The 22,817-nt window shown below is 40.5% G+C and overlaps 1 protein-coding gene across 1 annotated transcript in view; it reads left to right on the top strand.

The window, feature by feature from the left end:
- The window catches only part of SCAPER (S-phase cyclin A associated protein in the ER), a 607,935-nt gene that overhangs the window by 525,168 nt on the left and 59,950 nt on the right, over positions 1-22,817 (top strand). Inside the window, exon 24 of the mRNA XM_042782062.1 lies at positions 20,802-21,039. Coding sequence (XP_042637996.1) covers positions 20,802-21,039 — 238 coding nt within the window. The remainder of the gene's footprint in view (positions 1-20,801; positions 21,040-22,817) is intronic.

Here is a 22,817-nt window from a genome sequence, read left to right as displayed (position 1 = left end):
AAAAAAAAAAAAAAAAAATGTTAGCTTTGGGGAGGTTCATAGGAAGGCAAGAGCTTGATATGATAGACTACAGCTGTGGAAAGCTACTGACATTTTTAAGAGGGAGTAACAAGGTCAAATTTCTGTTATAAAAGATTGCTCCTACATGGTCAGTAATGGCAAGCATTGATCTACAGGTGGATAAATGGGAAGACAGGCTGAATAATCAGATATGTCCAGGTAGGGGGTAGTGTGCCCATCACCATGTACAGGGTTAGCAGACAAAAGTTCTAAAAAAAAGCAGCAGCTAGGGAAAGCAGGAATGCATAGGCAAGAAGGCTGCAAGGAAAGGGTAACTGCAGGAAGGAAGTGGGAGGAGAGCTGTTACATTGTGGGGGTTGTAATCAGTGTCATGAAATAAAATGTATATAAACTATTGCATGTAAAATGAATCTACTTTGTAAAATTTCACCCAAATCACAATAAAAAAATTAAAATAATAAAAAGATTGATCCTGAAAAGCAGAGAGGACTGGAGGCATTTTTTTTTTTTTTTTTTTTTTCCTAATTGTGCTTTGGGTGCAAATGTACAGAGCAGAATTTGTTTTATATTCAACAGTTCTTGTACATTTGGTTTCACTCTCTGATTACCATCCCCAACCCTAACCCACTCTCTACTCCTCCCTTCCCTGGGATTCCCAACCCCCCGCACACACACACACCCACACACCCCGCTCCCTGTGCCCTTCTTAGTTATGCACTTCTGTCTGTTCAGCTCTCCCTCCATGTGAATGCTGCCCTTCTAGTGCCCTATGGCCAATTGCTCCAACAGGTATATCTCTGTAGAGTAGGTGGGTGTCTCACTCTCAGTTGGGTGTTGTGCGTATAAGTCTTTCTACTGTTGGACTGAGAGCTAGTCCTTAGGAAGGAGTCCTATCCCAGGCTTCAAGTGTATCCTAGCTCCATAGTCTTGGGGGTCCCCACCAGACTCTATCTGAACAGTAATTCTGGTCATTATTGTGTTTTTGAATTTTGTTGCACGTTTTTCCTTCCACTCTGTCCAGGGACTCCAGTTTTGATCCCTCTTCGAGTAGCTGACATTGGTAGCCAGGCACCATCTGGTTCTTCTGGTCCACCATATCCTAGGGCTGATTATTTCCAAATGTCCTTGGTTTTCTTCACTCTTCTTCACATCAGGCAAGAGGAGACCATTAGCTGCATCTTAGATGGCTGCTAGAAAGCTTTTAAGACCCCAGTTCCTACTCACCAAAGTAGGTTGTAGAACAAGATTTTTATGTATTATTTTGTGTCAATTGAGCCTGGTGTCCCCCAGTACTATGGTCCTAAATTTGCAGGCCCAGTAGTTCTCTCTCCCAAGGTGTTTGGCGGTCTCTGAGGGATTACTTCAGCTCTGCCTTCTGTTGCTTCTGTAATGATTATGGTTATTTTGTATCACTAGTATCTGGGTAAGATTATCCTCAGCTAAATCTGTCATTGGTCTAGGGTATATTCCTGGTCATCGACTCCCATCTGATCTTCTCAGTTGTCTATGCCTTTATCTGTAGTATGGTGTTTTGTGTTAGTGGTAGTGCAATATTGTGCATGTACTGGTATTAGCCTGTGTCGTCTATATTTTATGTGCACATTTTGGTGTCCTCCCTTTCCCCAATGTTATCATGCTGGTCACAGACTCTATACTGTCCCTCTCCTTACCCAACTCAGTGTGTGGCCCCATCTAGCATGAGCCAAGTGAGAAGTATTGAAAGACTGTAGGGGCAGTGGAAATAGAGACAAGTAAATATCATTTAAAAGGAGGTAGAATAAATGTAGAAGAGGTAGCACAGACAGGGCTTGATGATGTGGGAAGTGTAAAGGAGGGAGAAATCTGGAATGACTCCAAGGATTCTGACTTTAAAATATTGAGTGGTAGGTAGTACAGTCTCCAAATTGGGGACTATGAGGAGCAGTTTTCCTTAAGGAAAATAGGAGTTTGGTCCTAGACACACCTAAGGATGATCCAAGTACACCAAAGTCTATCATGTGCATATAGATCCCTAGATTTGTATGTTGTTGTTGTTGTTATGTGCCATCGAGTCGGCCCCGACTCATAGCGACCCCTCCTTGGGTTTCCGAGGCAGTATCACTACGGAAGTAGGATTGCCCAACCTTCCTTCCGAGGAGTGGCTGGTGGGTTTGAACCGCCAGCCTTCTGGTTAGCGGTCAAGTGCCTTAGCCACTATGCTACAAGAGCTCCCTAGATTTGTATATCGTATTATATATGTAAATTATGAAATATAATTATTTTTATGTACATACTAGATTTTAAATAAATCAATGCTTTACTTTTTTTTTTAACAATTCTTAAACCATTTTTTCCCAATATAATTTCCTCCCCCAACCTTAATTGCTCAATAAATTTCTATTAGTAAAACTTGCTACAAAAACAGATTATTCTATGAAAAAGGTCTAAGTGGTTTCCTGCCTTGACCTACCCAGGAAAAATCTTTAGCGTCTCAGTGTGAGCTGCTTATTTGAAAGAGGTGAGAAAATGGCCCTTGACTACTGTTCTTCCTCCCATCCTTTGGTCACCCAGCATTTCTTGAACAGCCAGATGATGAGAATACAAGTTTTTCCTACCTCTTCAGATTTGTTTACCTGTGATATTTACAGACCATTTCATACTACATCCCATTCCTTTAAAGAAATTATATTTCTAAACCATAAACTAGAGGCACTTACTGAAGCCCTTTGCTACGTGCATTAGAGTTTCTGGGCTAGGTCACCACCATGTCCAGAAAGAAAGAAGGTATGGGTGTTGCTGAATTAGAGTGATTCACACAATGCCTGTTTTGGCTACCAGGAGAAGCCAGCCAGAATCAGAGAGTTGAGGAAGGCTTGTCCTCAAAACTCTTTGTGACCAGCAGGAATAAAAGACAAAGAGGAGCCAGAGAGGCCTTCAAAAACTGCCTCTTGTGCTGGCAGACCCCGAGATAATTAAGTGGACTAATTGATAGCACAGGCCTTTGAGTAAACACTCTACACTCTGCTGGTGGCCCAGCCTTTGTGATGGTGATTACAGCAGGTCTGCCTTTGCACTATTCCTCTATTGTGCCCTTAATCTCCTAATTTTTACCTAGGTTTTCTGGAAGACAATTTGGATGTTAGAATTTGTGCTGTTAATCTTTGCTTCATCATGGGAAAGAAAAGCCCTAACTGATGATTTTTGCACCAGGCTTGGTTTTGAACAATGAACTGGGACATTTCTTTAAGTTAAAATTGAAATTGTGATCCTCTGGTAAAATGATTGATTTTATGTTAGGATTAACCCAGAATTTTAATATGGGAACTGTTCACAAGCTGTAATTCTTAGTCATGTAAACAAAAGTCAGTAATCTTTTTAATAGGACTTTCAGAAATGCTTACTTCTTTGGCCCAAACTGTTATCAGTTTTCCGTTCTTGGTCCCGCAAGAAGTTTAAAGAAAAGTGTAGTTTTCAGATCTCAGAGCATCAGTCAGCTCAACTGCTATAATTGCCTGAGGCTCTGCGAGGCCTCAATAAAATGCTGACAGTTTAGCAGGATTAATAGGTTTGGAACATTAAAAATTACAAATTATGATTATAAATTGCAGGCAACACAGGCCTTTCAATCAGCAGTCATATTTACCATATTCGTAATTGTGCTAAGCACCACAGCAAGTGAGCCAGAGAACAGTGGACCCATAGTAAAATAGCTTACTATGCTTATTACTGTACAAAAGGAGGAGAGGAGTTTGTAAAACCTTGCTAATCCTGATTGGTTGCAGAAGACTTAGTTTTGAATTCTAAAGTATTTTTATACAAAAAGAAGTTTGTTGTTTTATGTGTTTATTTTTCTTTTCCGTGTCCATAAACCATATTAACAAAATGTGTACTAGCCAAGATCCCTGGAAACCTGTGTAATAAAAAGATAAGAATGATGTATAATTTAGCCCATTAATTTTGTGGATATAAATGAGTGCTTCTCAAGTGTTTAAGGGTGCTTGAAAACCATTTGTGTTCAAGCAAAGGTAAACTTTAACTCTGCCTGCCTGAACTGTTCATTCATTCATTGAGCAAATATTTATGTAGCACTTGTTCTGTGCCAGTCCCTGTACTGGGACTGGGAGAAAGCAGAGATGACTCAGACACTAATTGTGTCCTTAAGGACTTTGTAAACTAGTAAGGGAAAGAAGATGTGTATACAAATATCCCGGGTATAAGGCAGAGAGTGTTGTTGTTGTTAGGTGCCATCAAGTCAGTCCCGACTCATAGCGACCCCTCCTTGGGTTTCTGAATAAAAGAAGATAGTACGTGAAAAACATTTAGCATGCTGCCTGGCACGTAATAAATTCTCAATAATTGTTGGTGTCTATTATCATCGTCATCGAGGGCATTCAGAGAAGGGAGACATTACTCTTAGTTGCAGGGACTAGCTGCCTTCTAGAGCAGCTTAAATTTAGCCTGGGCTCTACAAAATGGGATCAGTTAGAACATTTAGAGTTGAGGGAAAAAAGGTGAACAAAGGAAATAAAATAAGCAAAGGCAAGGAAAGAGAAAAATATGAAGAATGAATAGAGTACTTTAGCTGGACTTTGAAACATATACGATGGTGATCTTAGTGCCTCCTAGATTCTTATGAGGTTCAAATGAGATAATGAATGTAAAAATATTTTGTGAACTGTATAAATGACTTGCTGAGATATGGTGATGCCAATTATTAAAAGATTTTGCACAAGAAAATGACACGCTAAGAGCCATATTTTGGAGCATTAATCAAGCACTGTATACAGACTACATTGGAAAGGAGGTAGAAAGTGGGAGGGGCCATTAACAGTCCTCTGGGCAAGAGGGAAAAGAACATTAAAAGATTCTCTCTCATAGTTTCTTTTTGATGTGGCATCACCAGTATCCCAGGCATCAGGCTCCAAACCTTTCATCATCTCTGTCTCCTCTCTCTTTCTTGAAACCTAGATCTAATCTGCTGTCACATTATATTGATTGGAAGGAACCCTAAAGTTACCTAATCTGTCTTCTATTCAGATTTGGATATCTCCACTGACAGGGAACTCGACTTACTAAAGGAGACTGTTCTGTCTCTGGTAAGTTCTGATGCTTAGAAAGTCTCTCCAAAATCTGTGTCCCTCCTGCTACCTTTTGGTACTAGTCCTACTTGTTCCTTAGCAACATGCAGAATAATCTAAGTCCACCCTACTCCCTAAACTCCTCTGGTTCTAACTCTACTTTATACTCTCCTTTGCTTTTTATTTCCTTGTTCCAGTTACTATGGCTGGGAAACAAATTTCTAAGCATAAAAACCCCATCTCTGGTAGCTAGTGCCTAAGGCATTTTGACTGCTAACCAGAAGGCTGGTGGTTCAAATCCACCAGCCACTCCTCAGAAGGAAGACTGGGCAGTCTATTTCCATAGTGATATGGCCTCGGAAACTCAAGGAGGGGTTGCTATGAGTTGGATCCAACTCGACGGCAGTGAGTTTGGTTTGGTTTTGGTATTAATCTCACCAATTCTGTGGTCAGGAATTTGGTCAAGGCTTAGTGATCACAGCCAATCCTTATTCCACAATGTCTGGGGCCTCGATTGGAAGACTTGAAGGCTAAGGGTTAGAGTCATCTGAATTTCTGTTCACCTAAGTTTGTGACTGATGCTAGCTGGAGATCTTTCCATGCGGTCTGTCTGCTTGGACTTTCTCACAGCATGGTGGCAGGGTTCCAACAGAGCATCCTGTCAGAGAGCCAAGTGGAAACCATATCATCTTTTTATGACCTCGCTTCAGAAGTCATGCAGTAGTACTTCTACTGCATTCTGTTCAAGGCAGTCTCAAGGTCCCACCAAATTCAAAGGGAGGACTTTGCCTCTTGATGGGGAATGTGACAGTTCTGGAAGAGCATGTGGTACCAGAAATATTGCTGTGGCTGTGTTTGAAAATTTTAATCTAAATTTTCTTCTCTAAAGATAAACCTGTTCCCAGATACCCTGTTCTTAGCTGTCTTTTGTTCTCCCTCTAGTCTTATTCGTGGTACTTTCATATATCTTACTAACTCTTCATCTCTGTTAAGTCCTAAATCTTTTGTTTTCATCCTTGTACAAAAAGCTTGCTGAGATTAGGAGTTGGAAGATGAAGTGAATATAAAAGGATCAAACCCAAAAAACCTCCCGTTGAGTCGATTCCAACTTATAGCAACCCCTCCTTGGGTTTCCAAGGTGATATCTCTACAGAAGTAGATTACCCAGTCTTCCTTCTGAGGAGTGGCTGGTGGGTTTGAACCACCAGCCTTCTGGTTAGTAGTCAGATGCCTTAGGCACTATGCCACCAGAACTCCCATAATTGGACCAGGCAAGTGCAACTAAAGGAAGTAGTATACTGAGTACCTTCTGTGTGCCAGGTCCCATGTGCTCCCATGGGTTATCTCCCCAATAGCTTTCAGCAATGCTGCTCACTTTGTGTAAGGGGGCACAGCCTCAGGACTGACTAGGAAGAGTGACTGTCCGTATCCTTCAGATCTAAAGAACAAGAACACAAGAACAGGAACCTCTGGGCTGTCTCTGTACTCACAATTGACAAGTACTAGTATAGAGATTTCTGAAATATCTATCCCAGCTTATATAAAGTCCCAGATGACTTAAATAGACAGAAAGATGAATTCTTCATTGGTTCAATTCAGATTGAGTGCCCACTGTAGGTTAAGCACTGTACCAGAGAAGGAGAGCTGGCTGGGCTCTTGCCCACAGAGCCAAAGTTTAAAAACAGCCTTCACTAGATCACTGCTCCAAGAGGGGCTAGGGTATGGGAAAGGAAGACTATAAATGGGCAGGCTCACCAGGCTTAGGCAGCAGAATCTGTCCAGGATTCACTTGCAGTTAGACTCCCATTGACTTGAGGACTTTTGGAGGCAGGATGTGAAGAAGAAAACTTTCGTGAAGTGTTATGTTGAAGAGCACAGGTTTCAGAGTCAGAAGGATGTGGGTTCAGTACCTACTCTCCTACCTGTGTAACCTTGGCAGGTTCCTTAGTTTTTCAATGCCTATTTGCTCACATATAAAAGTGAATTTGATAATTCCTTCCTCAGAGGACAAATGGTTGGACAGGTGAGAGGCAAATGGTGACTAACACATCTGTCACCCTGATCTCTTGCTTTAGGTGCTATTTTGTATATAGATTTATTATACCGTACCTCGTTCCAAAAAGACTTGAGATGGATTATAGATAAGTACATACTTTTTCCGTAATGAGAAAATTAGAATGGAAGAAATTAGTTAGGAAAAGTTATTCAGTTATCAGTTATTCAGCCATAAAGAGAAATGAAGTTCTGATAACATGCTAAGACATGGATGAACCTTGAAAACATTCTGCTGAGTGAAATAAGTTAGATAGAAAAGAACAAATGCTGTATGAGCTCATGTATGTGAAATACCTAGAACTGGCAAATGCATAAAGACCAAAGGTTATTAGTGGTTATCAGAGGCAGGTGAGAAGGGGAAATGGGGAGCCATTGTCCAGGAAGCACTGAGTTTCTGTTACGAATGATGAAAAAATTTGGAAATAGATAGTGGTGGTGATTGTACAGTGTCATAAGCATAGGGTCACTTAATTACACATGTAAAAATGGTTGAAATGGCAAATATTTTGCTGTATATATTTTTCTATAGTAATAATAATAAAAAGGAAATCAAGCTAGAGATAAGTAAGGTTAAGGCACAAACTACATGCATAATAAAGCCTTGATAGACATTTCAACTTGGAATTCCTAAATTTTAACCAGGACATTGTATTTAATATGTCAGATCCTGAACTCACTGGCTTTTACCCAAAATTGGCTGCCTTATTCTGCTCATAATTCTAGTTATCTGACTAGATTGTAAGGCCAAAACCTTAGTCATCTTTGACTTCTCTCTCTCAGAATCCTATCCAACCAATACTACTTCAGTCAAAGGGATACATGCTTCAGAGATGGCACCTACTTCTCTACTTCCAGTTTATTAGTTCTCTTCCCATGTATGTATTGTTTGTCTTCAATTTAAAAGATTTCCCTAAGGAAAAAAGCTAATATCCTAGCCACTCTTTCTTCCAGCACCTGGCACCAGGCTAGAAATAAAATAAGAACTCAGTGATAGCTGTTTTGGGGAGAGCCAGAAAATACTAATGTATACCATTGACATATGCCAGGACCCTGTTTCCTGGGCTTATTTTTAATATAAGAAAGGTTGCCCACATCTGATGTTCTTCTTCCTCTAAGGTTTAAGGAAGGTACCCTAGGCCCTCATTCCTTTGGCATGCCTTGCGAAGATCAATTCTCCCTCCCTTCCTAACATTTCTTTGCAAATCTCTATTCATTACTATTTATTGAACATTTTCTATGTGCCAAGCACTTTTCAAGGTATTGGGGATCCAGTGGTGAACAAGACACCTACCTGCTCAGGGTGAAAAAGCAACAATAAACCAATAAATGAATATTTTTTTGAATTTTTACTGTGATTTGTGTGAAAGTTTACAGAGCAAATTGATTTTCCATACAGCAGTTCATACACACTTTGTTTCATGACATTGACTGTAATTCCCCACAGTGGAACAGTTCTCTTCCCACTTCCTTCTCATAGTTACCTCTTCCTTATGTGCTTCCCTCCCATGTGCTCTCCCCCATCCCCCGTCCCCAGCTGTCTCCCTGTGAAAACACTGCCCTTCTGTTCTCCCATGATTGATTGCTCCAAGGAGTGTATTTACCTGATGTAAATGTTCACCCTACATGCCTATCTGTTGTTTGGCTGGAAGCCACAGGAGTGAGTTCAGTTCCAAACCTGAAGGGTAACTAGGGGCCATAGTCTCAGGGGTCTCACCAACTCTATCAGACCAGCAAACCTGGTCTTTTTTTATGATTTTGACTTTTGTTCCACATTGTTCTCCCACTCTATCCAGGATCTCAATAAGATGATTTTAGCTAATGACAAGTGAGATGAGAAAATAAAGTAGGGTGACTTGTGACTTGGGCAGGGGCTTCTGCAGATAGAGAAGGAAGGCTTCTCTGAAGAGGTGACACTGTAGCTAAGATGGAGCCAACTATGTGAAGCTCTTAGGGAAAAGTATTCCAGTTAGGAAGAATGACAAGGCAGTGAGGTAGATGTATTCCATAAACAGAGCCAGCCGTATACTGGAATGTGATGAGCAAAAAAGTGGTAGGAGATGCAGTCAGAGAAGTAAAAAAGCAGGAGAGGAGGACAGAGAGATTTAAAGTTTGGATTTATTCTAAGTATGATGGGAGGATTTTAAGCAGTAGATTGGCATAATCTTATTTACTTAAAAAGTTTAAAAAAAAAAAGAAGGAAAGTATTAGAGGGACAAGAATGGAAGCAGGAAGACCATTTCGGAGGGCACTGCAGTCATCATGCAGCTGATGATCTGACAAGTTGTTTTTTTTTCCTTCCAGTTACTCACCTTCACTTGGCAACAATAGCAGGGCCTCTGGCAGAGCCCTTTCAAACCAACTGCCAAATCCTAAAGATAAGAGGGGCCCAAAATACCAGCTAGACCAGCTAAAAGCAGGGCCCTTTGCTGTTTATAGTGAGAGAAAATGGAAGCTAGAAAAGTCAGAGATGTCATATCTGAGAGATTATTAAACAGCCCCCAACCTGCAGTTCCAAGATCTAGGGCCATAACTTGTCAGTCCTGCCTGCATTCTCACCTCATGGACTCTTTTATGCCCTTTTATTCATTCACCTTTAGTTTACTGAAGATTGTCCTGAGCCCATCACCTTTTCATTCCTCCACTTTTCTGGGTCTCCATTCAGATCTTTGCCAGAACCCAGAGTTTCTTCTTAATGGCATCACCCGTTACCTCCCATCCCCATTGATACTTTCTTGGTCTTCCCCTTTCTGCAGTCTCTTTCAGGCTGTTGACAGCAAGCAGTAAGAATGTCCATGCCATTTTCATCATTTATTACTTCTTAGGAAGTTATCTATGAGTTTAACTGAAATTCATAATTATGTACTTTGGAAATCTCCCCAGGTATCTAAGCCTCTCCTTACCTAAAGTTCTCACTCTTTAATTATCCCGGTAGTTTTCCTCTTTTCTACCCAAATGTCCAGACATTTGTTATTTATATATTATTATTATTACATATGTTACTATATGTATCTTTATGTGTTATTATTTATGTATTGTTGTTGTTATATGCCATGGAGTCAGACCCGACTCATAGCGACCCCTCCTTGGGTTTCCGAGGCAGTATCACTACGGAAGTAGATTGCCCAATCTTCCTTCTGAGGAGTGGCTGGTGAGTTTGAACCGCCAGCCTTCTGGTTAGCAGTCAAGTGCCTTAGGCACTACGCTACCAGAGCTCCTTATTTATGTATAGTGCTTATACATATGTTTATTCCCCCTTGTTTTCTCATTCTCCTCAACAGAGTTTCAAATTAGGTTTGCTTATTAGTTAAGTTTGAACATCAACTATATATGTAACACGTAAGGTCAGGAGTAGGGGGAATTGGAACTATTTATATATGTTTGTGTATAAATAGGAGCCTATTAATTTTCAAAATAGATTCACATCTGTTATAATATCCCAGTATTGGACAGAATTTTAGACATCACCAGCCTTAATGCCCAGCTGAATTTTGGGTGCTCTCAGCCACATCAGTGTTGTATGATCTTCTGCCTCTTGCAGGATGAGGAAGAATGTAATATTTCACCAAACAGCCCATTTCACTTTTGGATGTTCTGATTGTTAGAAATTTTTCCATACTTTTATCTGATGTCTTTCTGGTATCTTCGCTCCCTCTGAGGCCATAAATAACAAGTCTAATACCTCCTCAGTTTGAAGATAGCCTTCATGTCCTCCAGTTCAGAGTTAACTATCCCAATTCCTTCAATGTTCCTCAGATGACATTGTTTCCAGATTCTTTCACTACACAAGTTACCTTTCTTGGGAACATTCTGATAATCCAGTCCTAAATGTAGTGCAGCACCCAGTGCTGGACCCAGTGCTTCCAGAGTGGTTGGACAGTGGAACAGGACTGAACCTTCCTTGTTATGTACGTTGACTCCTGTTAGCTCATTGATTATCAAGCAGCACTGTTTCCTCATTTGAACTGTTAAGAAGCTGATTTGCTAAGTTTTTCCCATTTATTTTTGATAAGCTATATCCCGGTCCCCTTTCACGCCCCTCTTCCATTCTATGCATGTGCAATTAGTTTTTGTAATTTGAAAACAGGACTTTACAGTCATTTCTAGAAATTTATCTTTCATATGTTTTGTTTTTATTGATAACATTCACTTTATTACATGGAAATGTGAAAGTAGATAGTGTATGAAAAATACTGCTTTATATATTTTTTTTAAAACAATTTATTGTGCTTTAGGTGAAAGTTTACATAGAAAATTAGTTTTTCAATCCATATACATTGTTCCATGACATTGGTTGCAATCCATCCATATTTATTTTTCAAGTAAACTTTTTTATTAATTATTTATTCCTCCCTGAAACTGCCTCCACTTTATTTCAAGGACACCACACTCTCCTGGTTTTCTTCCTATCCCACTAGATGCCAAATTTCAGTTTCTTTCCTTTTTTTTTTTCTCTTTATCTCCTCAGTTGCTAAACATTAGAGTGAGTGAAGGCTCAATCCTCAGACCACTGCATATGCCCACTCACAAGATGAGCTCCTTGCTTTAAATACCATCTATGTGTTGATGACTTCCAATTATCTTTGCCCAGGCCACTCCTCTGAATTCAGGCTTGTATATTTATTTAGTCATTCAACAAATGTTTATTGAGTGGCTATATATCAAACATTGTTCTAAGCCCTGGTGATATGTTGTTAGCTGCCATCAAGTTGGCCTCTGATTCATAGCAACCCCAAGCACAACGGAAAGATGCTACCTGATCTTGTGCTATCCCCATGATTGGTTGTGAATTAGCCTGTTGTGATCCATACATAGAGTTTTCAGTGGCTGGTTTTGAGAAGTAGATTGCCAGGCCTTTCCTCTTAGTTTATCTTAATTTAAATATTCCACTGAAATCTGTTTTAGCATCATAACAGCATGCAAGCCTCCAGTTACAGACAGGTGGTAGCTATGCATGGGTGCATTGGCCAAGAATCACAGTGAACAAAACACAAAAATCCCTACCGTTGGGAAGCTTATTTTATCCATCTTCCTCTTCAGTATCCCCACTTAGATTTGAGACATCTCGAATATAGAAAGTCCAAAACTGAACTGTTTTCCTCCATAGATATGTTCTATCCACTGTCTTCCCCATTTCTGTAAGTGGCAACCACATTCTTCTAATCACTTGAGCCCAAAACCTGAGAACCATTTTCTATTTCTCTTTCTCCCACACCCACATCCAATCTATTGGGAAATCCTATTGGGTTTCCCTTTTGAATATTTTCAAAATCCAGTAATCCAGTAACTTCTCCCTTAATCCATAGCTATCATCTTGGTCCACCCACTATCAGGTCTCATGTGGATGATTGAAACAGCCTCCTAATTGGTCTCTCTGCTTCTGCTCTGGCTCTTCTAAAGACTTTTTTCAACCTAATAGCTATAATGATCATTTTAAAACCTAAGTCAGATTATATTATTCCTCTACTCAAAGCCTTCCATTGGATTCTAGTCTCAATAAAATCCTTAAAATGGTCTACAAGGCCCTACCTGATCTTCTATTCCTTCTCTGATCTCATCTCCTACTACTCTTCTTCTTAATTCGTCCTCCTATAGCCATAGCCACTGGCCTTTTTTTTTTTTTTTTTTTTTTTGAAAAATACAGATAACATGGCAGTTGTCAATGTACAATTCAGTAAAACAAATTACATCAATCATGTTGCATAACCATCAACAATATCCATTGCACACTGACCTTGCTGTTCCTTGAATCTGTCATGCATGCTCTCAGATTTAAACCTTAGGACTTGCTGCTCCTCTACCTGGAACAGCCTTCCCACAGATACTCACATGGCTTACTTCCTCAGTGCCAGTATAATTTGGCTTAAATAACACCTTACAAATGGCTTCCCCAACTAACCTCTATAAAGATAGCATCACATATACACCTATGTTTCATTTTCTAGCCACATGTCCTGTTCTTCTATGGTATTTATCACATTCCAAATACCATATACTACTCCAAATCCAAAACTCACTACCATCCAGTCAGTTCCAACTCAGTGATCCTAAAGGACAGAGTAGAACTGCCCCCATAGGGTTTCCAAAACTGTAAATCTTCATGGAAGTAGATTGCTACAAGCTCAGTTTGCAGCCAAGCACTTTAATCACTGTCACCAGGGCTCATGTACTACGTATTACATATTATATATTTACTTGTTTATTTATCTTCCTGCACTAAAACTTTATGAGAAAGTAGGTCCTCAATAATATTTGTTGACTGAATGAATCGTGGATGAATGGGTCCACTGTGGTAGACAGGATAATGACCTCCCCAAAGATATCCATATCCTAGTCCCCAGAACCTGTGAATATGTTACCTGACATGGCAAAAGGGACTTTGCACATATTACTAAGTTAAAGATCTTGAAACTAGAATATTATCCTGATTAGCCAGGTGGGCCCAATGTGATCACAAATGTCCTTATAAATAAAAGAGGAAGGCAAGAGAGTCAAGAGTTAGGGATTTGAATATGCTATACTGTTGGCTTTGAGGTAGGAGGAAGGATTTATGAGCCAAGAAATGCAGGAAGCCTCTAGAAGCTGGAAAAGACAAGGAAACAGATTTCCCTAGAGCCTTCAGAAGGCACACAGCTCTGGTGACATCTTGATTTTTAGCCCAGTGAGACTATTTTGGGCTTTTAACCTCTATATTTTATGTTGTTTTAAGCCATTAGCATGTGGTAATTTGTTACAGCAGCCAATAGGAAATGAATACACTCCCCTTCTATAGACTATAACCTTCTCTAGGGCAGGCCTGATCTTTGTTGACTTTGTATATTATAAGTGCTCAGTGTTCCTGAAGCACAGGTATTTTGGCTTTTTAAATAGGGAATACTTGATAGTTTATTCATCATGCCCATTTGAGCTCACCACAAAGCCTGTTTAATGATGGTATGGGTTGGCTTGCCTAGAATATCTCAGGAGGCAAGAACCTAACGCTAGAATAACCCTAAGAAATGATTCACCTCTCCTTGATCAATGGCATTCTCTTACATCATTGGGAAAGACAGTGACTTAATCCTACTCACTCCCAACACCATGGAGACCTTTGAGTGGCATTATCTGGAATCAGAGGCTAAAACAGGACATTCTTACAAGATGCTACAGGGATTCCAGAACTAAAGGAATGAACAAAGCCACAATCCAAGAAGCCAGCAGAGCAGTCTAGAAGATCACCAGCACTGAAGGAGATCAGAGTAGATGTCACCAATCCAGAAATCTGGGATCAGGAGATAACAGCAGACAAGCCAGAAACAAATGGGAGTAGGGGTTTTGGTGTCTGCAGCCATCACAGCTGCTTTTGGGGGGCCATCTAAAGCTTGGTACATGGGGTCCTGGTAGGGCAACAGTTGATATCTCAGCTGGTAACCAAAAGTTTGGCAGTTTGAACCCACCCAGCAGCTCTGAGAGAGAAAGACCTGGCGATCTAATCTACCTTGTAAAGATTACAACCAAGAAAACCCAGTGGAGCAGTTCTGTATGTCCCATAGGGTTGCTATGAGTCAGAATTGACTCTGAGACTCAGCACAACCACCAACAACAAAGCCTCGTGCATAATTAGTTTAAAATACAGAGATGGAATGGATGGCACTTGATTTATGCTTATATAAATCACTTCATTTTTTTGCCCAACTCTATTTTAAGTAAAGATAGGTTTTTCAGACACTGTGCAGGAGTACTGGTGACCCAGTTACAATTTTTCCTAATTGAATCTGGCTTTCAGTGAACAAAAATGAATATACTACTATGGTCTCTAGTCCTGGAGACCAAACAAAAGCACTTTAAAATTCAGTAAAATTGAGATCTCAAAGTATAGTACACAGAATTTCAGATCTGATTTTTCCTTCCTTTTTTTTTTTTTTTTTAAGAAAACCTTATATCCCATGCCTGATATGAATAAGGTCTTTTACATTTTTATTGTAAACATTTTGGCTTTAAGTGATTATAACTGACAGTTAAGACCAACAGGAGCCAGTGGCCTGTTCACGTACACATTATCTGTATTTCAGGCTAAATCAAAAGTAAACATTCTCTAAAGTCCCTTCAGGTCTGCATTAGTCCTGTGGAAGCCAAAGGCAGCAAAGCTCCCACCTCCCCGGATATGGCCTATGGTCTCACTTTAAAATGAATAGTCTTTTCCATGAAGCAGTCATATATTCATTTTGAGCCATTTCTGCATCTGAAATTTTGAAGAGATAATTAGTTTTTCTCCTTCATTGTCTTTATTTCATCAGAATATTGCAGAAGTTCCAGGGATGTGTTGTTTTATAGTTTATCAGATTAGTACTTTCCTAAATAAGGGAGTAGGGTGTGGGTAGGGGACCTATTTTGGTAACCTTCACTCACTTTTTTTTTTTTTTTTTTTTAAGAGTTTTTGCCTTTATTCTTCAGATAAGGTAACAGCAGTGATTTCACATCTTCCACCTCATCTCATTAGTTTTTCATGGTTGGTAGTGAAGGTAGTATTCTTCCATTGTACACATGAGGCAACTGAAACCTAGAGAGATTAGGCAATACACTTAAAGCCAGATGAATTTTTTGGTGGTAAATGGAAGGATACCTACCACCTAGGACTTTTGATTCTGTAAGGGCTATACTTTGGCCAGGTTCCAAAACACCCAAGCCAAATAGGAGGTAGCTTCTTCTTTTCTCTCAGTACCTCCCCTTGAGTCAAATCTCAGGAATAATCTCTGGTAGCATAGTGCCTAAGGCACTTGACTGCTAACCAGAAGGCTGGCGGTTCAAACCCACCAGCCACTCCTCGGAAGGAAGGTTGGGCAATCCTACTTCCGTAGTGATACTGCCTCGGAAACCCAAGGAGGGGACGCTATGAGTCGGGGCCGACTCGACGGCAAATAACAACAACAACATTAAACAAAGAACATAGAAACTGTAATGTTGTCTTGTGTCATCATAGAGGCACTGTCTGTCTTATGGGACTCAATAAAAACAAAAGATTAAGAAAAAAATATTTGTTTACAGGCATGTCTGAACCTTTCCACAAACTTCTACTCACTGATGTCAATTGGCCCTTCTTTCCTTCCATTATAGCCATAAAAGTAAGTGGTCAGACCTTGCCTAGAGACAGGAGTGGAGATTAATGTGTCTGAGTTTATTATATAGATTCCAAAAAGGGGCCTGTGTTTGTTTAACACTGCCTGCCTTTTAGAACCAATGACAAGTCAGAAAACATTTCTCCCTAAAGCCACTTTCTAGTAGGCATTTAGAACCTTGGGGATGAGTGATATCATTGCTGGTGACAACAGCTTTACTGCTATGTGATTGATTCATAATGCTGACCTCCCCCTTACTACTTAGGTTGGTTTTAAACTGGTGATTAGCATATTCCAATGCAGATACTTAGGAATACAGCTTTATCATTTAAAATTCTTTGTAATACTTTATCTTCCAAGTACTTATTTAATAACAAAAACTCACATGTCCTATGAGAGAAGAGGAATGGCCAGCTTGGAACAGCACTAAAAGACTTGTGGATTTGTGCAAATGATTAGAGCAGGTGGCTGCAGCAGCTCCAGACTTTACATCTTCTCAGAGAAAAAGTAAGGGCTTCTTTCCAAGCATCTCAGCAAAAATATCAGTCCATCTCATTAGCTCTGAGTGCAACATGTGCAGTCCCTAAACTATGCTGAACTGCCAGAGAAATAAGCCAGGCTTACCTTAGGCCTGGGTGACATGCTTCACCCTTGAACCAGGGGAAATACAGAGTGTGGTACCATCTGAAGCTTCTTGGGTATGAGTTAGGAGAGGTGCTTCCTCAGAGAGAAAAATCTTGGTACACTTTCTAGAAAAAAGAAAAGCTAAATGAATATTTAACAGGAAAAGTGATGAGTATCTGTCAAGCCTGCTCTTGGCTACTAGATGCCAAGTTCAAGATGAACCAAAGTTTAGTGATGAGGTAGATTTCTGGTAGCATAGTGCCTAAGGCACTTGACTGCTAACCAGAAGGCTGGTGGGTCAAACCCACCAGCCACTCCTCGGAAGGAAGATAGGGCAATCTGCTTCCGTAGTGATACTGCCTCGGAAACCCAAGGAAGGGTCGCTATGAGTCAGGTCCGACTCGATGGCACATTACAACAACAACAGATTTCTCAGACTTTTATTGGTGTTACTACTGATTGCAGGAATTAATATGCCACTGCTGTTTTCCTCTTCTTGCTTATCCGTAACACTACCTACCACAGTTGCTAAGCTGACTCCATGATGACTTGTATAAAACTAATCTAGCACTTGCTTGTTACTGGGAGTCTGGCCCCCCAGCCTGCCCCAACCACATTCCTTGATGATGGAATGGTGCTTTCAAAACAGGACTTCAGACCAGTTCAAACCTGTTCTGTCACATACAACACAATGAAATCAGAACAGACCTGAGTTTGTAAAATGTGAGTGTTCCAGAACAGTAACTGGAACAGGAAGAATTACAAGTCAAAGCCCTAGAAAGAGAGACTCAGAAGAGGTGCAGTGAGCCCTTTCAGGAGCTTGATGCAGGAGATTTGGGTTATTGCTAGGACTGTAGAGAGAGATACACATTCAAAGTGGTGCAGTCAGCCCCCATCTTTGAGCCAGGTACCGCTGTTTCTGACTCTGCCAGTCAAGAGATTGCTATGGTTGCTATGTAAAACACTTGCTGTCCTTGTTTTCTAAGAGGAAAGTTAACTTTCTAGCAGAGCATCAACCCGTAATTTTTCCCATTCCAGTTATTGTTCCAGCATACCTACATTTTACAAATTCAGATCCATTCAGAGTTTACTGTATCAGCCGTGACTAAACCAGGAAGAAGCAGTTCAAAGCCCTGCTTCAAAAGCAGTTAAGGGATCTCCCTACTGCAGTATACCAACACACTACTAGGTTTTTGAGGCCTCGTGTTTACCTGGTATCTACCCCCTCCTAAAGAAGATTCCCTTTGGGTATCCAGAAAAGAAGCTGCCCTGTGAGTCCCAAGAGTTCTCATGGACTCTGTCTATTTTGCTCGGAAATTAAACAAAGTCGGGCTATGTCTTAGCTATCTAGTGCTGCTGTAACAAACATACTACAAGTAAATGGCTTTTAAAAAGAGAAATGTATTCTCTTACAGTCTGAAAACCAAAAAGGAAGAACACGCTCAGCATTTCTCAAACTGAAAGAACTGAAGAAAAAATTGAAGCCTCGAGTTGCAATATTGAGAGATTCTATGGGCAAAATATTGAATGATGCAGGAAACATCAAGAGAAGATGGCAGGAATACACAGAGTCACTGTACCAAAAAGAACTGATCGATCTTCATCCATTTCAAGAAGTGGCATATGATCTAGAACCAATGGTAATGAAGGAAGAAGTCAAAGCTGCAATGAAAGAACTGGCGAAGAACAAGGCTCCGGGAATTGATGGCATACCGATTGAGATATTTCAACAAACAGATGCCCCATTGGAGGCACTCACTCAGTTATGCCAAGAGATTTGGAGGACAGCTACCTGGCCAACTGACTGGAAGAGATCCATATTTGTGCCCATTCCAAAGAAAGGTGATCCCACAGAATGTAGAAATTATAGAACAATATCATTAATATCACATGCAAGTAAGATATTACTGAAGATAATTCAGAAACGTTTGCAGCAGTATATTGATAGAGAACTTCCAGAGGTTCAATCCGGATTCAGAAGAGGACGTGGAACAAAGGATATCATAGCTGTTGTCAGATGGATCTTGGCTCAAGGCAAAGAATACCAGAAAGATGTTTACTTGTGTTTTATTGACTATGCAAAGGCATTTGATTGTGTGCATCATGACAAATTATGGATAACATTGAGAAGAATGGGAATTCCCGAACACTTGATTGTACTCATGAGGAATCTGTACCTTGACCAGGAGGCTGTCGTTCGAACAGAACAAGGGGACACTACATGGTTTAAAATCAAGAAGGGAGTGCGTCAGGGTTGTATTCTTTCTCCACACTTATTTAATCTATATGCTGAGCAAATAATCCGAGAAGCTGGACTATATGAAGAAAAACGTATCAGGATTGGAGGAAGAATCATTAACAACCTGAGATATGCAGACGATACAACTTTGCTTGCTGAAAGTGAGGATGACTTAAGGCACCTACTGATGAAGGTTGAAGAATACAGTCTGCAGTATGGATTACATCTCAACATAAAGTAAACAAAAATCCTCACAACTGGACCAATGAGCAGCATCACAATAAATGGAGAGAAGATTGAGGTTGTCAAGGAATTCACGTTGCTTGGTTCTACAATCAATGCCAACGGAAGCAGCAGTCAGGACATTAGACGACGTGTAGCATTGGGGAAGTCAACTGCGAAGGAACTGTTTCAAGTGCTGAGGAGCAAGGATATCTCCTTGAGGACTAAGGTGCGCCTGACACAAGCCATGATATTTCCAATCGCCTGGTATGCATGTGAGAGCTGGACAATGAATAGGGAAGACCGAAGAAGAGTTGATGCTTTTGAGTTGTGGTGCTGGCGAAGAATGCTGAAAGTACCGTGGACTGCTAAAAGAACTAACAGATCTGTCCTGGAGGAAGTGCAGCCAGAATGCTCCTTGGAAGCAAGAATGGCCAGACTTCGTCTCACCTATTTTGGTCATGTTGTAGGAAGGGATCATTCCCTGGAGAAGGATGTCATGCTTGGTAGGGTGGAGGGTCGACGAAAGAGGGGGAGGCCTTCAGGGAGATGGATTGATACAGTGGCTGCGATGATGGGCTCGAGTATAGCATGGATTGTAGGGCTGGCGTGGGATCGGGCAGTGTTTCGTTCTGCTGTGCATGGGGTTGCTATGAGTCGGAAACGACTCGACGGCACTTAACAACAACAACAACATTCTCTTACAGTGTAGGAGGCTAGAAGTCTGAATTCAGGGACCCAGCTCTATAGGAAGGCTTTCTCTCTCTATCAGCTCTGGGGGAAAGTCCTTGTTTCCTTTCAACATCCATGGGGCCAGCATACCATGGAGAGGTCCATGAATTTTGGCATCAGTCTTCCCCTGAGTCTAAGAGGTTCTCAGCACAGGGATCTCAAGTCCATAAGACACACTTCACTTCCAGCTCTTCTTTCTTTGTGGTAGTCTCTCCCTCTGCTTGTTTCTCTCTTCTTTTATCCCTTGTGAGATAAAAGGTGATGTAATCCAAGGAATGCTCTCCTTGCATTGAATCAGGGCTGTGACCTGAGTAAGGATGTATTGCATCCTACCCTAATCCCCTTATACCTTAAACTATGTAAGATCACATCATGAGTTGTACATCATTATACAACTGCCAAACCATTCAGAATCATGGCCCAGCCACGTTGACACATATTTTGGGGGGACACAATTCAATCCATAACAGGCTACTTGGGCTGCACATGGCAAGGAGAGTGGTGGTAGCCTCAGCACTGGCTGTGGTGTGCTCATTGCCACTGCTGCAGCAGCCTGGTCTCCCAGAGGGGGGAAAGGGCAAGGCACAGTGTGCTGGTGGGGGAAGGGCTGCATGTCTTCCTTGTGGTTTCTTGTTACCTTATTACACAACTCAGATGGTTTGCTTTTAACGGTCTGCTTGTCTTGTTCCATTTGACCTATAAAAATGTTAACATCCTTTAAGTAGATTTCTCTTAAAGAGTTGAATGTTTTTTTGTCAGGTCATACAGCATATTTGACAGTAATCGTCAGGATCCCACAGGGCTGACAGCTGCTCTTCAGGCCACAGACCTGGCTGGAGTTCTACACATGCTCTACTGTGTCCTCTTCCATGGCACCACCTCAGACCCCAACACTGCCAGTCCCAAGGAGAGTTATGCCCAGAACACAGTCCAAGTGGCCATTCAGAGTTTACGTTTCTTCAACAGCTTCGCAGCTCTTGATCTGCCTGCTTTTCAGGTACCAAGCCTTGCTTTGTATTAGTGTTAACCAGCCAAGAGTTAAAATTTTAATGTAGCTATGATGTGAGATTCTCTTCTGGATTGGGGCATGTGGAATAAGCTATAATAATAATATGTTGTGTTGTGTGCCATCAAGTCGTACCGACTCATAGCAACCCCTCCTTGGGTTTCCAAGGCAATATCACTACAGAATTAGATTGCCCTATATTTAATAATATAAATAGAATTATAATATATACCATTTTTTCTTAAGCTCCTACTTGCTTCTGGGCACTGTATTTCTCATTTATTCTCATAACTACCCTACAAAATATTATTATACCCATTTTCTAGATGAATAAACAGGCAGGTAAGTAATTTACCCAAGGTTACATGAGAGTGAGCCAGAACTGGTACCCATGCTTATCTGACCCCAAAGCCTATACTCATTTCATGCTGTTTATAAATCTTCTGTCTTGGATTCTTTAGATAAAGGCATTATCATCCCATCAACTTTAAAATATTAGGGAAAGTAATGGTTTCTTATATAAACAGAACCAAAATTAGATAAATTGTTTTGATTGATATGACTTTCTATGGAAGATTTAACTGACTTGTGTCCAGTGTAAAGTGCATGTATAGTTAAAAGTGCAAACCCCTATAAATTAAGTTTTTATAGCTAAAGAAAGAAAAATTGCTTTGTGCTATAACACCAGACTGTCAACTTAGAAAAAGATTTTTTTCATGAAGGAAATTTAATTTTCAAAAACACTGAACCTTTAGAACAGAGCAAGCCCCAAAGAGTACACTTTCTCTTTCAGTTTATTAACTGTCAAGTGATTTCATTAAAAAAGGAACAAACTTGGCAGATGATGAACCCATAATTTAGATGAATTGCTTTGCTCAGAGGGAAAAAGGTTATAGAGATACAAATGTATGAAAATGGTGGTCTTTGCCTATTCTGAGATGGAAGAAACACTTGTGTTTTGTATTTGATGACAAATTTGCAGTTATTTTATTGATGTCTTCCTGTCATGCTGTTCACAAAAGGAAATTAGTAAGTTGTAGCATTGGATCTAGTACCATTCAACACCCGAAACAGGAGATACTTCCACCAGAAAATGCCAAATGGTTCTTGCTTCTGAGTTGAACATAGTGTCTGTGTTTTATGAAGACCCAAGCCCATTATGTTTTGTCTAGAAACAGTTTGGAAATCAGAGGACCCCAATATTACGCCCCAGCAGTCTACCCATCAGTTAAATCCAGGTAGACTGATTTCTTTTGTTACTAGAGATTATAAAAACAGATATCTAAAAACCATCTCTTTGCTTCTGGTTTCATAAAACATCTTCTGACCATGATTTATTCTGCTGCAGAGTACTCCATATCATAAATAAGCATCTATATGAAGTCAGCCATTCCATCAGTCACTCTTATGTGTCATAGTCCCAGGTCCCTGCGACCCCCACTCTCCTGTGCAGCCTCACTCACAGAGCAGCACTACTGAACCTCCAACCAGCCCTGCTCCCTAGTGGCCTTTAGGCAAAATGGCTAATAATGTTAGAAAAACTAAAATCTTATGTTCTTGAACACTTCATGCCAAACCATTATCAAAAACAAGATTTCTCCTCTCAATATCCTTGGCATATGCAGCCTGAAATGTATCCCCTGCTTGAGGCACTTTTGCCAGAAATAGCATACCAGGGTGACTCCAGAGTGTTCAAATTAAACACTCATTGTCCTTTCTTAGCTGGTTCTTACCATTCTCCGGTGCCTTTGTTTCTTCTTTGTCCTCAT

Source organism: Orycteropus afer, unplaced genomic scaffold, assembly GCF_000298275.1.
Source record: "Orycteropus afer afer isolate SDZICR_OR568_19922 unplaced genomic scaffold, OryAfe1.0 scaffold00233, whole genome shotgun sequence".
Taxonomy (NCBI): Eukaryota; Metazoa; Chordata; class Mammalia; order Tubulidentata; family Orycteropodidae; genus Orycteropus; species Orycteropus afer.
Note: the sequence above shows the minus strand (reverse complement) of the source record. Positions and strands in the feature narration are given on the sequence as shown.